At 43.0% G+C, this 16,162-nt stretch overlaps 1 protein-coding gene and 1 non-coding gene across 4 annotated transcripts in view; one reads left to right on the top strand and one right to left on the bottom strand.

Annotated features, from left to right (window-relative positions):
* cfap97 (cilia and flagella associated protein 97) overlaps positions 1-16,162 on the top strand; it is a 37,979-nt gene that overhangs the window by 5,104 nt on the left and 16,713 nt on the right. For 2 of the 3 annotated variants that reach the window (XM_029673406.2, XM_029673405.2), the window contains exons 5-6: positions 12,306-12,684; positions 12,909-13,210. In XM_029673406.2, the coding sequence (XP_029529266.1) occupies positions 12,306-12,684; positions 12,909-13,210 (681 nt within the window). Of the gene's footprint in view, positions 1-12,305; positions 12,685-12,908; positions 13,211-13,319; positions 13,517-16,162 lie in introns of those variants that run through there. The other variant, XM_029673407.2, reaches the window with a different exon arrangement.
* Positions 15,768-15,859, bottom strand: trnar-ucu (transfer RNA arginine (anticodon UCU)). The gene is given in 2 exon segments: positions 15,768-15,803; positions 15,823-15,859. It is a non-coding gene; the product is annotated as a tRNA-Arg (tRNA).

Raw genomic sequence — 16,162 nt, 5'->3', positions numbered from 1 at the left:
ATGAAGTAGATTGAGACCAGTCTTAAAAGCCAGGTAAGAGCGTTTAATTCCAGAGAGTACTGAAGCATACACATTTTTCCACAGGTTATAAACTGAACATGACATCATCAGTTTCCCACCCTCTCTCCGATTCTCACAAGAGCCCATTGTTCATTAGGTCTGGAACATCTCCCAGACATTTCTTATCTGTCTGAAAAGCCATAGCATCGCTCCCTTTAACTGCCCAAGAGGCCCAGACAATTAATTCGTTCTGCTTACATTTTCAGTAACAGCTTAACCAATAACTTTTACTTTTCATACCATAACATAATAGTATTAGAATAAATGGTTCTAATCAATAATGTATACATAATTAATCATCTCAACCACAATTTCCTCTAACAATCCTCTCTTTGATCAAATATTATACATTCAAACCTACATCTAGTTTCCATTTAATCATAAAAAATAAAAGTATAAACGAACTTAACTAACCTTTTTATAGAGGTTTATCAGATTCTTCACACATCATTAATCAAATCTAACCTTAACTCCAACTGGTTTTAAACCTACATCAGAATCATAACTCCTTTTTCAGGATTTTTTTCCACAATCTTTATTAAAAAACAGTTTAATCATTGAAACAAATTACAATCTAATTCCCCTTCATCTCAACACTATTCTCATCAAACATAAATTCCCCACAAATGACAGATTCAGATTCGTCCACTTCCTCGGTAGACATGCCTTCAGTCCTCCACGGTCAGAACCTGGAATCGGCCCATAACGCACCATCTGTAGTGTCATTGATCTCTCCAGAGTCCTGGAAACAAGGCCTCGCACACAGGGAATTAGACAACAGCCGCATAAAATTAAAACAGTCATGCAGGTGGATGCCGTCTATAACACAGTGATTATAACATTTTTCCATTTTCCAAACGTACAATCAAACCAATTAGTCAGGGAAGTATTCACCCCAGAGTTTCCTGCCAACCCGTGAGCCAGGGTGGTCAAACCAGCTGAGGCTTTGGGCACTGATTCGTCCGGAGCTGTGTTACCCCGGGATGTAAGACATGGTCCTGATTATCACGCCCACTTCCCCCTTTTATCTAATGCAATTCTATTCTGTCAGGTCTTCCAGCTGGTTGCTTCAGTCTGTTCTACAAAACCTTTAATAACACCTTTGGTATTCCTGCTAAAGCGCTGTTGATTATCATAACTATAATCAATCCAGTCCACGCTCTTGTAAGAGTAGAACCCCCGGAAATGCTTGACTCTAATCCTGCTAGTATCTGATTTCTTGCCTTGAACTCATTCGGCACACCTCGTGGAACCCTAATGTTATCAATATATACTCTGTCGCCAAAAGACCCAGATGGAGCTTCTCTTCTCTCTCGTTTGTCTAACTTCATGTCTTGGTGTTGTATGAGTGTAAAAGGCATTCCTAACCAGTCCAATCAGTCGGCAATACTGGCCACAAACTCATTCCCCCGCACAACCACCAGATGTCGCCCTGGCCCACTTCAACGTATTGAAATCCCCAGAGTTCAACCAGCCTGTCAAATCAGACATGGTCTCGTCAGTGGTAATATTCTCTGTCCTATTGCGAGTACTAACTTCCCCCACGTATTTCCCGTGTGTACTGTATCTGGCCAAACAGTAATATTCACCTCTCGTCACGGTAAAGGGAGGAAGTCTTGATTTAAAGGGAACCTGGGGATATAAATAGTGCAAATCAATACAACTGTCATTATCTGGCATTCCTGCTTTCATGAACAGCTTTACCATACCGACCCACACTCCTCTACCCAGAACCGTACTAGGGTGTCGACCAAGACCTGGTCATCTTCCTACCACAAACCTTGATCCTTTTCATTTCTTATTTGAAGAGTTAAGCATTTCCTTATGCCACTCCACTCTACCTTTTTCCATACTGGGTGAGTGGATTCATATAGCCCTCTCTCCCAATGAGCTATGACCTCTGTCCACGATCAATATGGGAACCTGCACCGATATCTCTTCTATTTTGGAACAAAATCCTCACCGTCTAAACCATGGGTCAAATTACCACTCTCCGCATATCTAGTAGGACGTGCTGTATCAGGAATATGTCACCCACGATAAGACAGCTCAGACGATCAGCTTCCATGTGAAACCCCACCCTTTCCCCGAGAACACATCACCCAGCAAGAGCCAGACACATCTTCACTTCTATGAACAAAAACAGGGGTGACAGGACAGGGAGGGTTACTTCATTCGAGAGATGGCCCCCGGAATTCTGTTAATTCCAGTTCTCCTCTCGAACACTGTTTATTGTTCGATAGTGGCATATGTATCTTACCCCCCCGCAGTGCGATATGAATCCGGGTGGCCCACGGGACTGGATTGAGTGTCTTCACCTGTAGTTCATAAACTCTTGGACATACAGGTTTGGTTAATAAAACAGTTTCTTATTCGTCAAACCAATTAGCTAAAAAAAAAAATTATTAGTTAATTATCCCGTAGGTCACATCCTATTCTAGAACACTATTTACCCATCCCCCTTTTGTTACCTGGCTCTGCCCAGGTAACAACCTTGCCTTATTCTTATACAATGACTTAGGTAAGATTTAGTGAATTATCCTTATGTCTGACATTTTCATTTAGGAGTGTCCCTTTCATTTTCCACATGTCCAATTCTCGCTTTTGTCTCCACTTAGTATCTACACACTATGTTATCTTTGCTCTTCCTGGCTCCCCTTCTAAAACTTCTCTGCTCTCCAACCTTCAAGGTCTCTGCAGTGCGTGGGAGGGCACTTCTGCCTGCCTGTGGCTGTTTTTCACATTCCCAAATTTGAACTACATGCCTCACTGTTTGGCTTTTTAAACTCATGGATTTTCTTTTAGAAAGAACATGTCTATGAGCGGCTTTTCTCTAAAGTCCTTAATCAATCTATCTTAATCCTAACAATAATCCTAAATCATCATAGATGTCCTATATTCCTGTTAAATATAATACTATTTAAAAACTTATAATCTAATAAATGCTAACCATATTAAAAATCCTTCCTACACTAACAAGCCCTCTCCTTGGGGACCCTCAGTATTCTATCTGACAATAACATGGATTTAATATGTGTTGCAAAGTGTGGAATAAAACTTTGGTCCTGGAAAACAGTAAAGCAGAACAAAGCATTTTTATATTCCATCTGGTCCTCTCAGCTATTCCTATCCTGCACCAGGTGGGCACCATGCCACCCTTCACGACAGGGAGAACAACCATACACGGGTCATCCTCAGTCAGTCTAATCCTCCCCTGAAAGCATGCTTCACCTCAGCCTCTCCAACTGGAGCATCAAGCAAAGGCATCGTGTCTGAAGCCTTCACCACATCTGTAACAGACTTCTTAAAACACGGTATGATGCAGGCAGCACATCACATCAATAACAAATAATACAAGAATTAGGGTCAGAAATCCAGTAACCACCATACCAGTATACTTACCAAACCAGGCTCCCAACCAAGAGGACAGTCAGACTCCCCCCCCCATGGTCCTCATCTCGACAGATAGTGCATCAAGCGCATTAAGGCCCTTAGATATACTACCATCTGGACTGGTGTTATTAGGGATATACGTACAACATTGTTCACCGAACATCTTGCAGACGCCCCCCTGACTAGCAAGAAGCATATCCTAAGCAAGTCTATTCTGTATAAGACAGCCACAAATTGTCCCTACCATCAAAACCAGTCTCCGTGCCTAATTGATCAATAGCTGAATAGTCTAACATTAATTACCTGAATGGGATTTTTAACACAGTGGTGGCAGGTTCGGTCCAGGGGTGGTGGAGGAGTGTGTCTGGCCCTGGTTCGTCTGGGACCTCTGGTTTTGGCAGTACCTTAATAGAAAACACACCCATCGTGTCTGTCCCGGTCCGTTGTAGTCCGGGGGTGTAAGTGCCTGCATTAGAGAGCTTAATAGTTTTGATGGTTAGTAGGATTTCACAGTGCTCCCAGGTTTCCCCCATATCATGGAAAACCCATCCACCTTTGTGGGATCCTCTATGCTATAAGGATACCCTCTTCTCCAGTCCCAGAACTGTCCCAAGTTGGTTATCATGTAATCCCCATACGGACACCCTCCCCCATTACCCAGGTAATGTCCCCCGTCTTTTGACACTCCTGTACACGGGTGTTAAAACCAAACAAAAATACCTCAATTTCTTCCCTGCCCTGTTGGCTCAAAATATGTTATCTTCCCCTATTTATTCTCAATGATGAATATGACTTTCTCTCTGTTACAATACCAACTCCCTAATAGCCCATTCAAAAAACTTCACAGCTAATGTTATAAGACGGAATCCTGAACCCCTTTCTCATTTGTGGCTCAAACAGTAATTCTAAGCCCTCAACCAAAACTGCTTCATTTCTAATGAATTTACCTTAAAACTAGTAACTCAATATGACCCCATTCATTATACAAATGACTCTCCCCTGAGGCTGATCAGACCTCAGAAGCCAGTCATGATAAGGTCAAAAGGCCATACCATGTTAGACATAAAGATCCCTTTATCCTTACAATAGAAATAGTCACCTGTGTGAGCGTGCCTCTAAAACCTAATGATAATTCCCCTTTGACTCAAATCAATAATCATAAGTTTTAAACATCGTCTACGGATATGTTTACTTAAATGACCATGCTACCTTTAGATACAATTAACCCGATAACATTATTATCCAATGCATTACTTTTTCTCTCTGCCGCAAATGTCGTACGTTTCACAGTGTAAGGAATCCGTAATTTAATCCCCGATATTTAATAAATATGCATTCGCATTCTCTCATGGCTCCTTTAATTTACTTATTTTTTTGGGGTAACTCCCATCCGTCCCAGAACAAAGAGTTCTACCTAAACCCGCCAGAACACACTGTTCAACTAAGTTAATTCAAACCCTAAAATTGACCATAACCAATAAACAAAACACTTTTATCTCAACTTCTGAAAGGTTACTCGAAGCCTCGATACACACACTAACAGCCATACAGTTTGCTCCGTTATCCCCAGTCCCTGGTGACAAAAGTGTCTCGCTAGTGACGTCATCATCAAGCGCTCAACCTGCCAATTCGTAGCGACTCCAAATGAATTGTAAATAATTCTTGTTCGATTAACCAAACCTAATTTATCACATCTTGTTCAAATCCTGAATTATAATTTACCACCCCAACCGACATCTCTAAATTTGCCAATTTTATAAAAGCTTTTCGATGGGCATAAATCATAATTGTCTCTGTTATCATTTAGAATCCATTTTGCTCTAAGTACCTGTCTCGTCTTTGACTTAGTATTTTAATTACAACTCTATTCCCAATACGTTATTCACTTGTCTAATTACAAACTCAGACCAGCATTAGTGAGTGCTCGCCTTAAAAATGCCTTGTCTCTGGGAACAGGGAAATCCCCTTAACCCAAACATTTACTCCTACAACGACACCCAATAATTCTTATGATCCCTTCACGTCGTTCGTTTTAAATCTCTTGATGTATCATGTAACTTATTTTTCTATCTTCGAATTGTCATCCCACAATATTTTTTCCACTGTCATACACTCAAACCACTGTGATTACCGTGCACTGTCCCTTTAAGATAAGACATTTTATTTGTTCCCCGCAATGAGGACGGAAATCAGATCATTTTTAGAATACGTTACTTTTTTTTCAAATTCACTGGCGTTACCTTAACCAAAAATCAATACTCGGAAAAACAATCACAACTTTTTACGATTAAACTATTCTTACCTATTTTATAGTCCAAAGCGTTACACTATATAGCCCCATTTGAGTGTCTAGCAATTCCGTTGCTGGCTATAGACACAAATCTGCCCGCCTTTGTAAAATATATATTCCCTATTCAGATTGAGTTCAGTTTTAAATTCTAATCATCAGAGTAAACCCAACTGAACTTCTCAATTTACTATACCCTAACATTTAAACGTACCCTGTTTTTGTGCTAAACTTCTCATGTCAATTGATTCATAAATAGCCATAACGTCAGGGCAGGCTGGAATTGTATCGTATCTCTCCGTTATCCCCTCCATTTAACTTTAGGTAACTCTCTCTCTTCTATGATACATCTATTTAATTACGACTCCCATCTCAATACATTATTCCACCAGATCATTTTGGGCGAAATAGTATTTTACATCGAAATTGTCTCGCCATTATTTTTAATGACTTCTTTTATCAATTCTATCTAGAACACATAATATCCATTCAGTTATATCTTTTGCAAACACTGGCGACCGTATTTTTCAGGCAAAACATGCAAATAGGTCAATTACGATCTAAAATCAATTTTAGTTAAATGCCTCGGCCGGGAACCGAACCGTGGATTACGGTTGGTGAGACTGTTGCGCTCGCCACTATACTACTAGCACAATGGAATTGACTGAGACTCTCCGCAAATATACTCGTTTTTCCCGTTATCTGTATTGGTTACTCCGAAATCTAGATGCCTTTCTATATCATTTTTAAATTCTTTATGTGTGGCTTTCTACGAATTAGCAATTTACCGTTACTTAATTACTTCGTTTTTCTGTCTGGCTATGTGTATCTTTATTTGGATATTTCAATAGGAACGATGATCAATATTTTTACAAGATTATCGTTCTATTTCCCAGTACCTTATTTAATATCCCGTCTTAATCTCGGGCGGGTGCGTTTCTCATGATTAAGTTTAGCTCTTTTGTGGAAATCTTACCAATAGTTTTGACTTTTGAATCAAATATTAGGTCTAACCTAACAACTATAAGCCCAGGGTTTGTAAAGCCCTAGTTAAAATCTTATTTTCCGGTTGTGTCAGTAAAGAACTCTAATAATCGTTATCTCACGCCACTAATTGTTAAATTTCCCTCTCGCATGGAAACATCATGTCTATAGATATGGCTTTTATCTCATTTTTTTTAGATTTAAGTTTCCCTCTCCTCCTCATTTGGATATTTTCCGTAGTATTAGTTGAATCGGGACGCTGATCAATACTGCCACTATTTAAATGACCCATCCAGTTATCTTGCGCATTCTTGCCGTCTCTCTACGCCCAGTATTTGTACAAGATCACCGTCCTATCTCCCAGTACCTATTTAATATCCCTTCTTAATCTCGGGCGGGTGTGCCTCTCATGACTAAGTTTTAGTTTATTTACGGTAGTGCACATTACCACAGGTTATTTTCGAACCTGCTTCCGTGTATATCGGTTCTACAAAACCCATTGTATGATGATCATACCCTGTGGGAATAGCCAGGCCCCCATTATTGATGATTTCTGAAAATTTCAGAACATCAATTAAAGAGCTCAAATCCCCCCAGAATCGAGAATAAAGGCTACTTTACCTGCTGCCGGCTGGGAAAACATTGTTCTGTCCTCTGTGATAATACGCAGGCCTGTTTCAATTTTAACCTCAATTCAGAGGTCAGGTCTTTAGTAAAACGAGTCAAAAACTCGTCCGTGCACGTTTTCCAGCGTACTACCTTCAGGCACAGTGAGAGATATTTAGATCCGGCATTCGAAGGACCAAATTGATAGAGGAATTCTAAATTCCTTTATGTTTTATTGCCAAAACCAATTCGCACTCATTTCTAATTCATTAATGAATTGTAAGTTCATTAATTATGCATGAAGTAGATTGAGACCAGTCTTAAAAGCCAGGTAAGAGCGTTTAATTCCAGAGAGTACTGAAGCATACACATTTTTCCACCGATTATAAACTGAACATGACATCATCAGTTTCCCACCCTCTCTCCGATTCTCACAAGAGCCCATTGTTCATTAGGTCTGGAACATCTCCCAGACATTTCTTATCTGTCTGAAAAGCCATAGCATCGCTCCCCCTTTAACTGCCCAAGAGGCCCAGACAATTAATTCGTTCTGCTTACATTTTCAGTAACAGCTTAACCAATAACTTTTACTTTTCATACCATAACATAATAGTATTAGAATAAATGGTTCTAATCAATAATGTATACATAATTAATAATCTCAACCACAATTTCCTCTAACACTGACCCACCGCCAAACCGGTCATATTGGAGGATGTTGCAGGCAGCAGAACGTTCTCCACGGCATCTCCAGACTGTCACGTCTGTCACGTGCTCAGTGTGAACCTGCTTTCATCTGTGAAGAGCACAGGGCACCAGTGGTGAATTTGCCAATCTTGGTGTTCTTTGGCAAATGAAAAACGTCCTACACAGTGTTGGGCTGTAAGCACAACCCCCACCTGTGGACGTCGGGCCCTCATACCACCCTCATGGAGTCTGTTTCTGACCGTTTGAGCAGACATATGCACATTTGTGGCCTGCTGGAGGTCATTTTGCAGGGCTCTGGCAGTGCTCCTCCTGCTCCTCCTTGCACAAAGGCGGAGGTAGTGGTCCTGCTGCTGGGTTGTTGCCCTCCTACGGCCTCGTCCACGTCTCCTGGTGTACTGGCCGGTCTCCTGGTAGCGCCTCCATGCTCTTGACACTAAGCTGACAGACACAGCAAACCTTCTTGCCACAGCTCGCATTGATGTGCCATCCTGGATGAGCTGCACTACCTGAGCCACTTGTGTGGGTTGTAGACTCCGTCTCATGCTACCACTAGAGTGAATACACCGTCAGCATTCAAAAGTGACCAAAACATCAGCCAGGAAGCATAGGAACTGAGAAGTGGTCTGTGGTCCCCACCTGCAGAACCACTCCTTTATTGGGGGTGTCTTGCTAATTGCCTGTAATTTCCACCTGTTGTCTATTCCATATGAACAACAGCATGTGAAATTTATTGTCAATCAGTGTTGCTTCCTAAGTGGACAGTTTGATTTCACAGAAGTGTGATTGACTTGGAGTTACATTTACATTTACATTTAAGTCATTTAGCAGACGCTCTTATCCAGAGCGACTTACAAATTGGTGCGTTCACCTTAAGACATCCAGTGGAACAGCCACTTTACAATAGTGCATCTAAATCTTTTAAGGGGGGTGAGAAGGATTACTTTATCCTATCCTAGGTATTCCTGAAAGAGGTGGGGTTTCAGGTGTCTCCGGAAGGTGGTGATTGACTCCGCTGTCCTGGCGTCGTGAGGGAGTTTGTTCCACCATTGGGGGGCCAGAGCAGCGAACAGTTTTGACTGGGCTGCGCGGGAACTGTACTTCCTCAGTGGTAGGGAGGCGAGCAGGCCAGAGGTGGATGAACGCAGTGCCCTTGTTTGGGTGTAGGGCCTGATCAGAGCCTGGAGGTACTGAGGTGCCGTTCCCCTCACAGCTCCGTAGGCAAGCACCATGGTCTTGTAGCGGATGCGAGCTTCAACTGGAAGCCAGTGGAGAGAGCGGAGGAGCGGGGTGACGTGAGAGAACTTGGGAAGGTTGAACACCAGACGGGCTGCGGCGTTCTGGATGAGGTTTCTTCCAGTCATGACACTTGGCATTCAGGCCAAAGAGTTCAATCTTGTTTCTCATGGTCAGAGTACTTTAGGTGCCTTTTGACAAACTCCAAACGGGCTGTCATGAGCCTTTTACTGAGGAGTGGATTCATTCTGGCCACTCTACCATAAAGGTCTGATTGGTGGAGTGCTGCAGAGATGGTTGTCCTTCTGGAAGGTTCTCCCATCTCCACAGAGGAAATCTGGAGCTTACAAACTTCTTCCATTTAAGAATTATGGAGGGCACTGTGTTCTTGGAGACCAATGTTGCAGACATTTTTGGCACCCTTCCCCAGATCTGTGCCTCGACACAATCAAGGCTCAGTGCTCTACAGACAATTCCTTTGACCTCATGGCTTGTTCTTTTTGCGTTGACATGCACTGTCAACCGTGGGACCTTATATAAACAGGTGTGTGTCTTTCCCAATCATGTACAAACAATTGAATTTACATCAGGTGGACTCCAATCAAGTTGTAGAAACATCTCAAGGATGATCAATGGAAACAGGATGCACCTACTCAATTTCAAGTCTCATAGCAAAAGGGTCTGAATACTTTTATAAAAAACAAATACCTTTTTATTTATATCTTTGCAAACATTTCTAAAAACTTGTTTTCACTTTGTGATTATGGGGAGACAGGACGGACAGCTGATCAACCTCACAGTGGCAGACCACGTGTAACACCTGCACAGGATCGGTACATCCGAACATCACACCTGCTGGACAGGTACAGGATGGCAACAACAACTGCCCCGAGTTACACCAGGAAAGCACAATCCCTCCATCAGTGCTCAGACTGTCCACAATAGGCTCAGAGAGACTGGACTGAGGGCTTGTAGGCCTGTTGTAAGGCAGGTCCTCACCAGACATCACCGTCAACAACGTCACCTATGGGCACAAACCCACTGTCACTGGACCAGACAGGACTGGCAAAAAGTGCTCTTCACTCACGAGTCATGGTTTTGTCTCACCAGGGGTGATGGTCAGATTCCCGTTTATCGTCGAAGGAATTAGCGTTACACCAAGGCCTGTACTCTGGAGCGGGATCGATTTGGAGGTGGAGGATCCGTTATGGTCTGGGGGATGTGTCACAGCATCATCGGACTGAGCTTGTTGTCATTGCAGGCAATCTCAACTCTGTGCGTTACAGGGGAAGACATCCTCCTCCCTCATGTGGTACCCTTCCTGCAGGCTCATCCTGACATGACCCTCCAGCATGAAAATGCCACCAGCCATACGGCTCGTTCTCTGCGTGATTTCCTGCAGGACAGGAATGTCAAGTGTTCTGCAATGGCCAGCAAAGATGGTTGAATCTGTGTTCGAAACTCACTGCTCGACTGAGGGCCCTTACAGATAATTGTATGTGTGTGGTACATATAATTAGGTAGTCAATCAAGAATCATGTTAAACACTATTATGTATTGCACACAGTCCATGTAACTGTGGCTTCTTAACCAAATTTTGCATCCTGAACTTATTTAAGCTTAACATACACTACATGACCAAAAGTATGTGGACGTCGGCTCATTTAACATCTCATTGCAAAATCATGGGCATTAATGTGGAGTTGGTCCCCCCTTTGCAGACTCCACTCTTCTGGGAAGGCTTTCCACTAGATCTTGGAACATTGTTGCTGGATTTGCATCCATTCAGCCACAAGAGCATTAGTGAGGTCGGGCGATTAGGCCAGGCTCGCAGTCGGCATTCCAATTCATCCCAAAGGTGTCCGATGGGGTTAAGGTCAGGGCTCTGTGCAAGTCAGTCAAGTTCTTCCACACCGATCTCAACAAACCATTTCTTTATGGTCCTCGGATTGTGCACAGGGGCATTGTCATGGTGAAACAGGAAAGGCTGTCCCATTCTGTGTGTGGCCTACCACTTTGCGGCTGAGCAGTTGTAAGTCCTAGACGTTTCCACTTAACAGCACTTACAGTTGACCGGGGCATCTCTAGCAGGGCAGAAATTTGAGGAACTGACTTGTTGGAAAGGTGGCATCCTATGACAGTGCCAAGTTAAGTCACTGAGCTATTCAGTAAGGCCATTCTACTGCCAGAGATTGCATGGCTGTGTGCTAAATTTTAAATGCCTGTCAGCAACGGGTGTGGCTGAAAAAGCAGAATCCAAAATGTGGAAAAAGTCAAGGGCACACACAGAGAGAGAGACAGAAAGAGAGACAAAAGACTGGAATAACACTCATCTACCCATTTCTGCTATTATTGTATAGTTAAATCATTAAGTTAATATTTTGCTTCAGGTAAAACTTCAGATTTGTAAAAGCAACTATTTTACATTTAGTATATAATGAGAAAATGGCTTGAATGTTCCTTACATTTAGCTTCGGCCAGGTTCCGACTGGGGATCCACACCCGCATGCCCAAATTGTCCCTCTCCTCGGCCACTTTGGCAATCTCTGGATCATAGTCTGGCGAGTTACATTGTGTTGTTTAAGTGTTCCCTTTATTTTTTTGAGCAGTGTATATAGAATATCATAGAAATCCCAGGACATATTGTCTATAATACTGTAAAAAGCTCACCTAGTTGCTGTCACAAACTCCACACAGTTGTAACTGACTAGTTGGACATTCATTTGCCACTGAGCCTTATTTTTTTCAAAATCTGTTGATGAGTTGAATCAGGTGTGATGACGCTAAGCTGGGACAAAAACCTGCAGTACTCAACTGGCACAGGAGTACTGAGAATCACTGCTAACTGTATGTCGATCTGCATAACAGTCTGGAAATGGGCATCAGCATCTGCTAAATGATACAAATGTAAATTTTGGCACTGTTATGGTTGCAGTAAGTTGTTCAACAGGAGTTAAGACACTCTTAAAATCCAGAATTTATCTCGTTTTAACTGTTAAAACAACTCCCTGAATGCATCTTATTCTTCCTTCAGGTGCATACTGGATGCCCAGAGCCCTCTCCCAAGCCCGGGCTCCCAACCCACCAGACATCCATGCCCTCCTCCCCCAGATGGAGGCCCCCTAGGCTGGGCTCGGCAGCGCCCAGAGAGATGCCTCACACCACCGTCACCCTTGAAGAAGAGGAAGACACAGTGACTGACGTGACCCCACTGTCCACCCCCGACGTTAGCCCGGCCCAGTCCCTGGACCTGGGAGTGGGGAGGGTGGTGGTGGAGGAGGAGGGTGTGGGGCCTGGGGGTGTCAGGCAGCAGCAGCATAGAGGGACAGAGGGGAGCGCTCCCACTGGTAACCTCAGCAGCATACCCCAGGAGGAGGAGGAAGGGGGCTCCTGGAACCCAGATGTAGAAGAAGGTGAGGTGGGGAGAAGCAGGGGCTGAGGTGTATGTGCGGGTGGGCGGGGGGGGTCAGTCCAGGAGGACAGGAGCTATCTGAGAAAGTGGCGGTTTACATATGTGTTTTATAAATATTTTCATTGACATGCAGATGCTCCATTTGTAACAAATCAGACAGCTAACTAACAAAATGTTTATCTGCTGCTTCCTCCTCTGTCATCTCTCCCTCCTCTCTCTCTGAAGCATTCCTCAGTCGCCTGGGGAGTGGCCTGGCCATCGACTGCCCCAGTGGAGGCAGGAATAGGAAGAATTACTCCTTTAGCAACGACGAGGTGCGGCAGATTGACCGGGAGAACCAGAGGCTGCTGCGCCAGCTGTCGCGCCCATCGCCCCACTCGCGACCGGGTAGTACGGGGGGCACCAGCACCACCAGTAGCTCCCGGAGGAGGTCCAACGGAGGAGGAGGGGGTCCGCCCCCTGTCCGCCTCTACCACAGCGCCCTCAACAGGCAGCGCGAGCAGCAGCGTATCGAGAAGGAGAACCTGGTAAGTGTTCTTCTCTTTTTGTGTGTGTAACTTATCTTTTGTAATTGGGTGTTTGGCTTTATTGTTTCAAAGTTACATTGTGTTGATTGTGTTTTTTGTTTATTTCAAGCTCAAATGAGTCCAGGCTTGCTTCAAAGTGGATGTACAGTGCCGTGAAAGTATTTGCCCCTTTTCTGATTTTTCTATATTTTTTAAGCTAAAGGTGGCACAACCAGTTTTTGAGTGTAAGGGGGCAATTACTTTTTCACACAGGGGCATTAGGTGTTGCATAACTTTGTTTATGAAATAAATGAAATAGGTATGTAATTGTTGTTATTTGTTCACTCGGGTTCCCTTTATCTAATATTAGGATTTGGTTGAAGATCTGATAACGTTAAGCATCAATCATATACAACAGTAGAGGAAGTTAGAAAGTGGTCTTGTTCTTTTTCACAGCACTGTAGCTGTGCCATCAGGAGCATATTATTGTATATTATGGTTAGAAGATCGCTATGAACTTGGCACTTGGCTTCACCTTATGATGTACGTTGCTGCAGCAAAGGCATTTTGAAAAAGTAATTCTTTACTGCCCAGAACTGTTCCATGTTATGTACAGACTAAAAGTTCCACGTCCTTAAATGAGGCCTTGCTGGCTAAACCCAAAGTCCCAAACAAACCTCCAAAGGACAATATTTCTGTGAATTTTCCGGAAAACATATGTAATGGACATTTTTGTTCCATTTTCACACAAACTGCTGCCTGCGTGCACACAATTTTATTCCGAAAACTATAATCCTCTACTTGTGAGGCAGTCGAGGCTCCTCAGAGGATGAAGGGGAGGACCATCCTCCTCAGTGAATTTCATAAAAATATGAATGGTTAAACATTAAAAAAGGTATCCTTTTTAGATTAAACTATACTAAATATAATCACGTCACAAAATAATTGATTAAAACGTACTATTTTGCGAAGAAGGTCTACATTAGCCTCAGCAGCACTCTGTAGGGTAGCAACATGATGTAGCTGGAGAACAGCTGACATGTTGTCAACCCGATCAGAGAATTAAGTCTAGTACTGAAAGCATAAGCTACAGCTAGCTAGCACTGCAGTGCATAACATGTGGTGAGTAGTTGACTCAGAGAAAGACAATAGTTGAACAGTTTTGAACAAATACGTTTCTTCCAAACTGAAGGAGAAGCAAGAGAGAAATATACAGTGCATTTGGAAAGTATTCCGACCCCTTCACTTTTTCCACATTTGGTTACGTTACAGCATTATTCTAACATTGATTAAATTATTGTTTTCCCTCATCAATCCCACATAATGACAAAGCGAAAACAGGTTTTTAGACATTTTTGCAAATGTATTACAAAAAAAATACATTATTTACAGTATTAAGACCCTTTGCTATGAGACTCGAAATTGAGCTCCGGTGCATCCTGTTTCCATTTATCATCCTTGATATGTTTCGACAACTTGATTGGAGTCCACCTGAGGTAAATTCAATTGATTGGACATGATTTGGAAAGGCACACACCTGTCTATATAATGTTCCACAGTTCACAGTGCATGTCAGAGCAAAAACCAAGCCACGAGGTCGAAGGAATTGTCCGTAGAGCTCCAAGACAAAATTGTAATCAAGGCACAGGGGAAGGGTACTAAAAACATGTCTGCAGCATTGAAGGTCCCCAAGAACAGTGGCCTCCATCATTCTTAAATGGGTGGAAGTTTGAAACCACCAAGACTCTTCCTAGAGCTGACTGCACGTCCGTACTGAGCAATCGGTGGAAAAGGGCCTTGGTCATGGAGGTGACTAAGAACCCAATAGTCACTCTGACAGAGCTCCAGAGTTCCTCTGTGGAGGTGGCAGAACCTTCCAGAAGGTCAACCATCTCTGCAGAACTCCATCAATCAAGTGGCCAGATGGAAACCACTCCTCAGTAAAAGGCACATGACAGCCCGCTTGGAGTTTGCCAAAAGGCACCTAAAAGAAACAAGATTCTCTGGTCTGATGAAACCAAGATGGAACTCTTTGGTCTGAATGCTAAGCGTCACATCTGCAGGAAACCTGGCACCATCCCTACGGTGAAGCATGGTGGTGGCAGCATCATGCTGTGGGGATGTTTTTCAGGAGCACGTACTGGGAGACTAGTCAGGATCCAGGCAAAGATTCCAAAGGTGCTTCAACAAAGTACTGAGTAAAGGGTCTGAATACTTTTTTATTTTGAATACATTTGCAAAAAAAAAGTTTTGCCTGTTTTTGCTTGTCATGGTGTGGTATTGTGTCTAGATTGACGAGGGGGGAAAAACTATTTAATCAATTTTAGAATAAGGCTGTAACAAAATGTTGAAAAAAGTCACTATGTTAAATTTAGCTCACAAAAATGTGTGTTTTAGTAGCTCGTTGAGAAATTATTATATGTATTTAGCCAAAGATACATATCAGAATTTTGCCTTACTCAAGTCTCTTTCGAAATGCTATACTACTTTTAACAACGAAAATTTGTTAAAGTAACTAAGATCATTTTGTCTTCCTTTATAATTTTTTCCTGTATCACTTTCTTTAAAAAAAAAAGTGCGACTCCGGTGGGACTCGAACCCACAACCTTTGAATCACCTCACATTCACAAGCCTAGAAGTCCAATGCGCTATCCATTGCGCCACGGAGCCACTTGTTGCACATGTGTGAAACTGAATATTTTGAACTGTGTGTGTGTGTGTGTGTGTGTGTGTGTGTGTGTGTGGAGGGAGGGAGGGAGGGAGGGAGGGAGAATTGCCAGGGTTGTGTATGCTGTCTGTGTGTCTGAGAGCACAGGCCGGTCAGTGAAAGCAGACACAGTACAGCCATAGAGAGACGGTAGCAGGTGGCAGTGGACACAACAGTGGTGGCAGCACAGATTGACATTATATAGAGTTCAAGGCCAACCCCAACCTCTACTCCAACAGCCCTGTACTAAGAGAGATTTGTTTTAG

Source organism: Oncorhynchus nerka, linkage group LG11 (assembly GCF_034236695.1).
Source record: "Oncorhynchus nerka isolate Pitt River linkage group LG11, Oner_Uvic_2.0, whole genome shotgun sequence".
Classification (NCBI taxonomy): domain Eukaryota; kingdom Metazoa; phylum Chordata; class Actinopteri; order Salmoniformes; family Salmonidae; genus Oncorhynchus; species Oncorhynchus nerka.
Note: the sequence above shows the minus strand (reverse complement) of the source record. Positions and strands in the feature narration are given on the sequence as shown.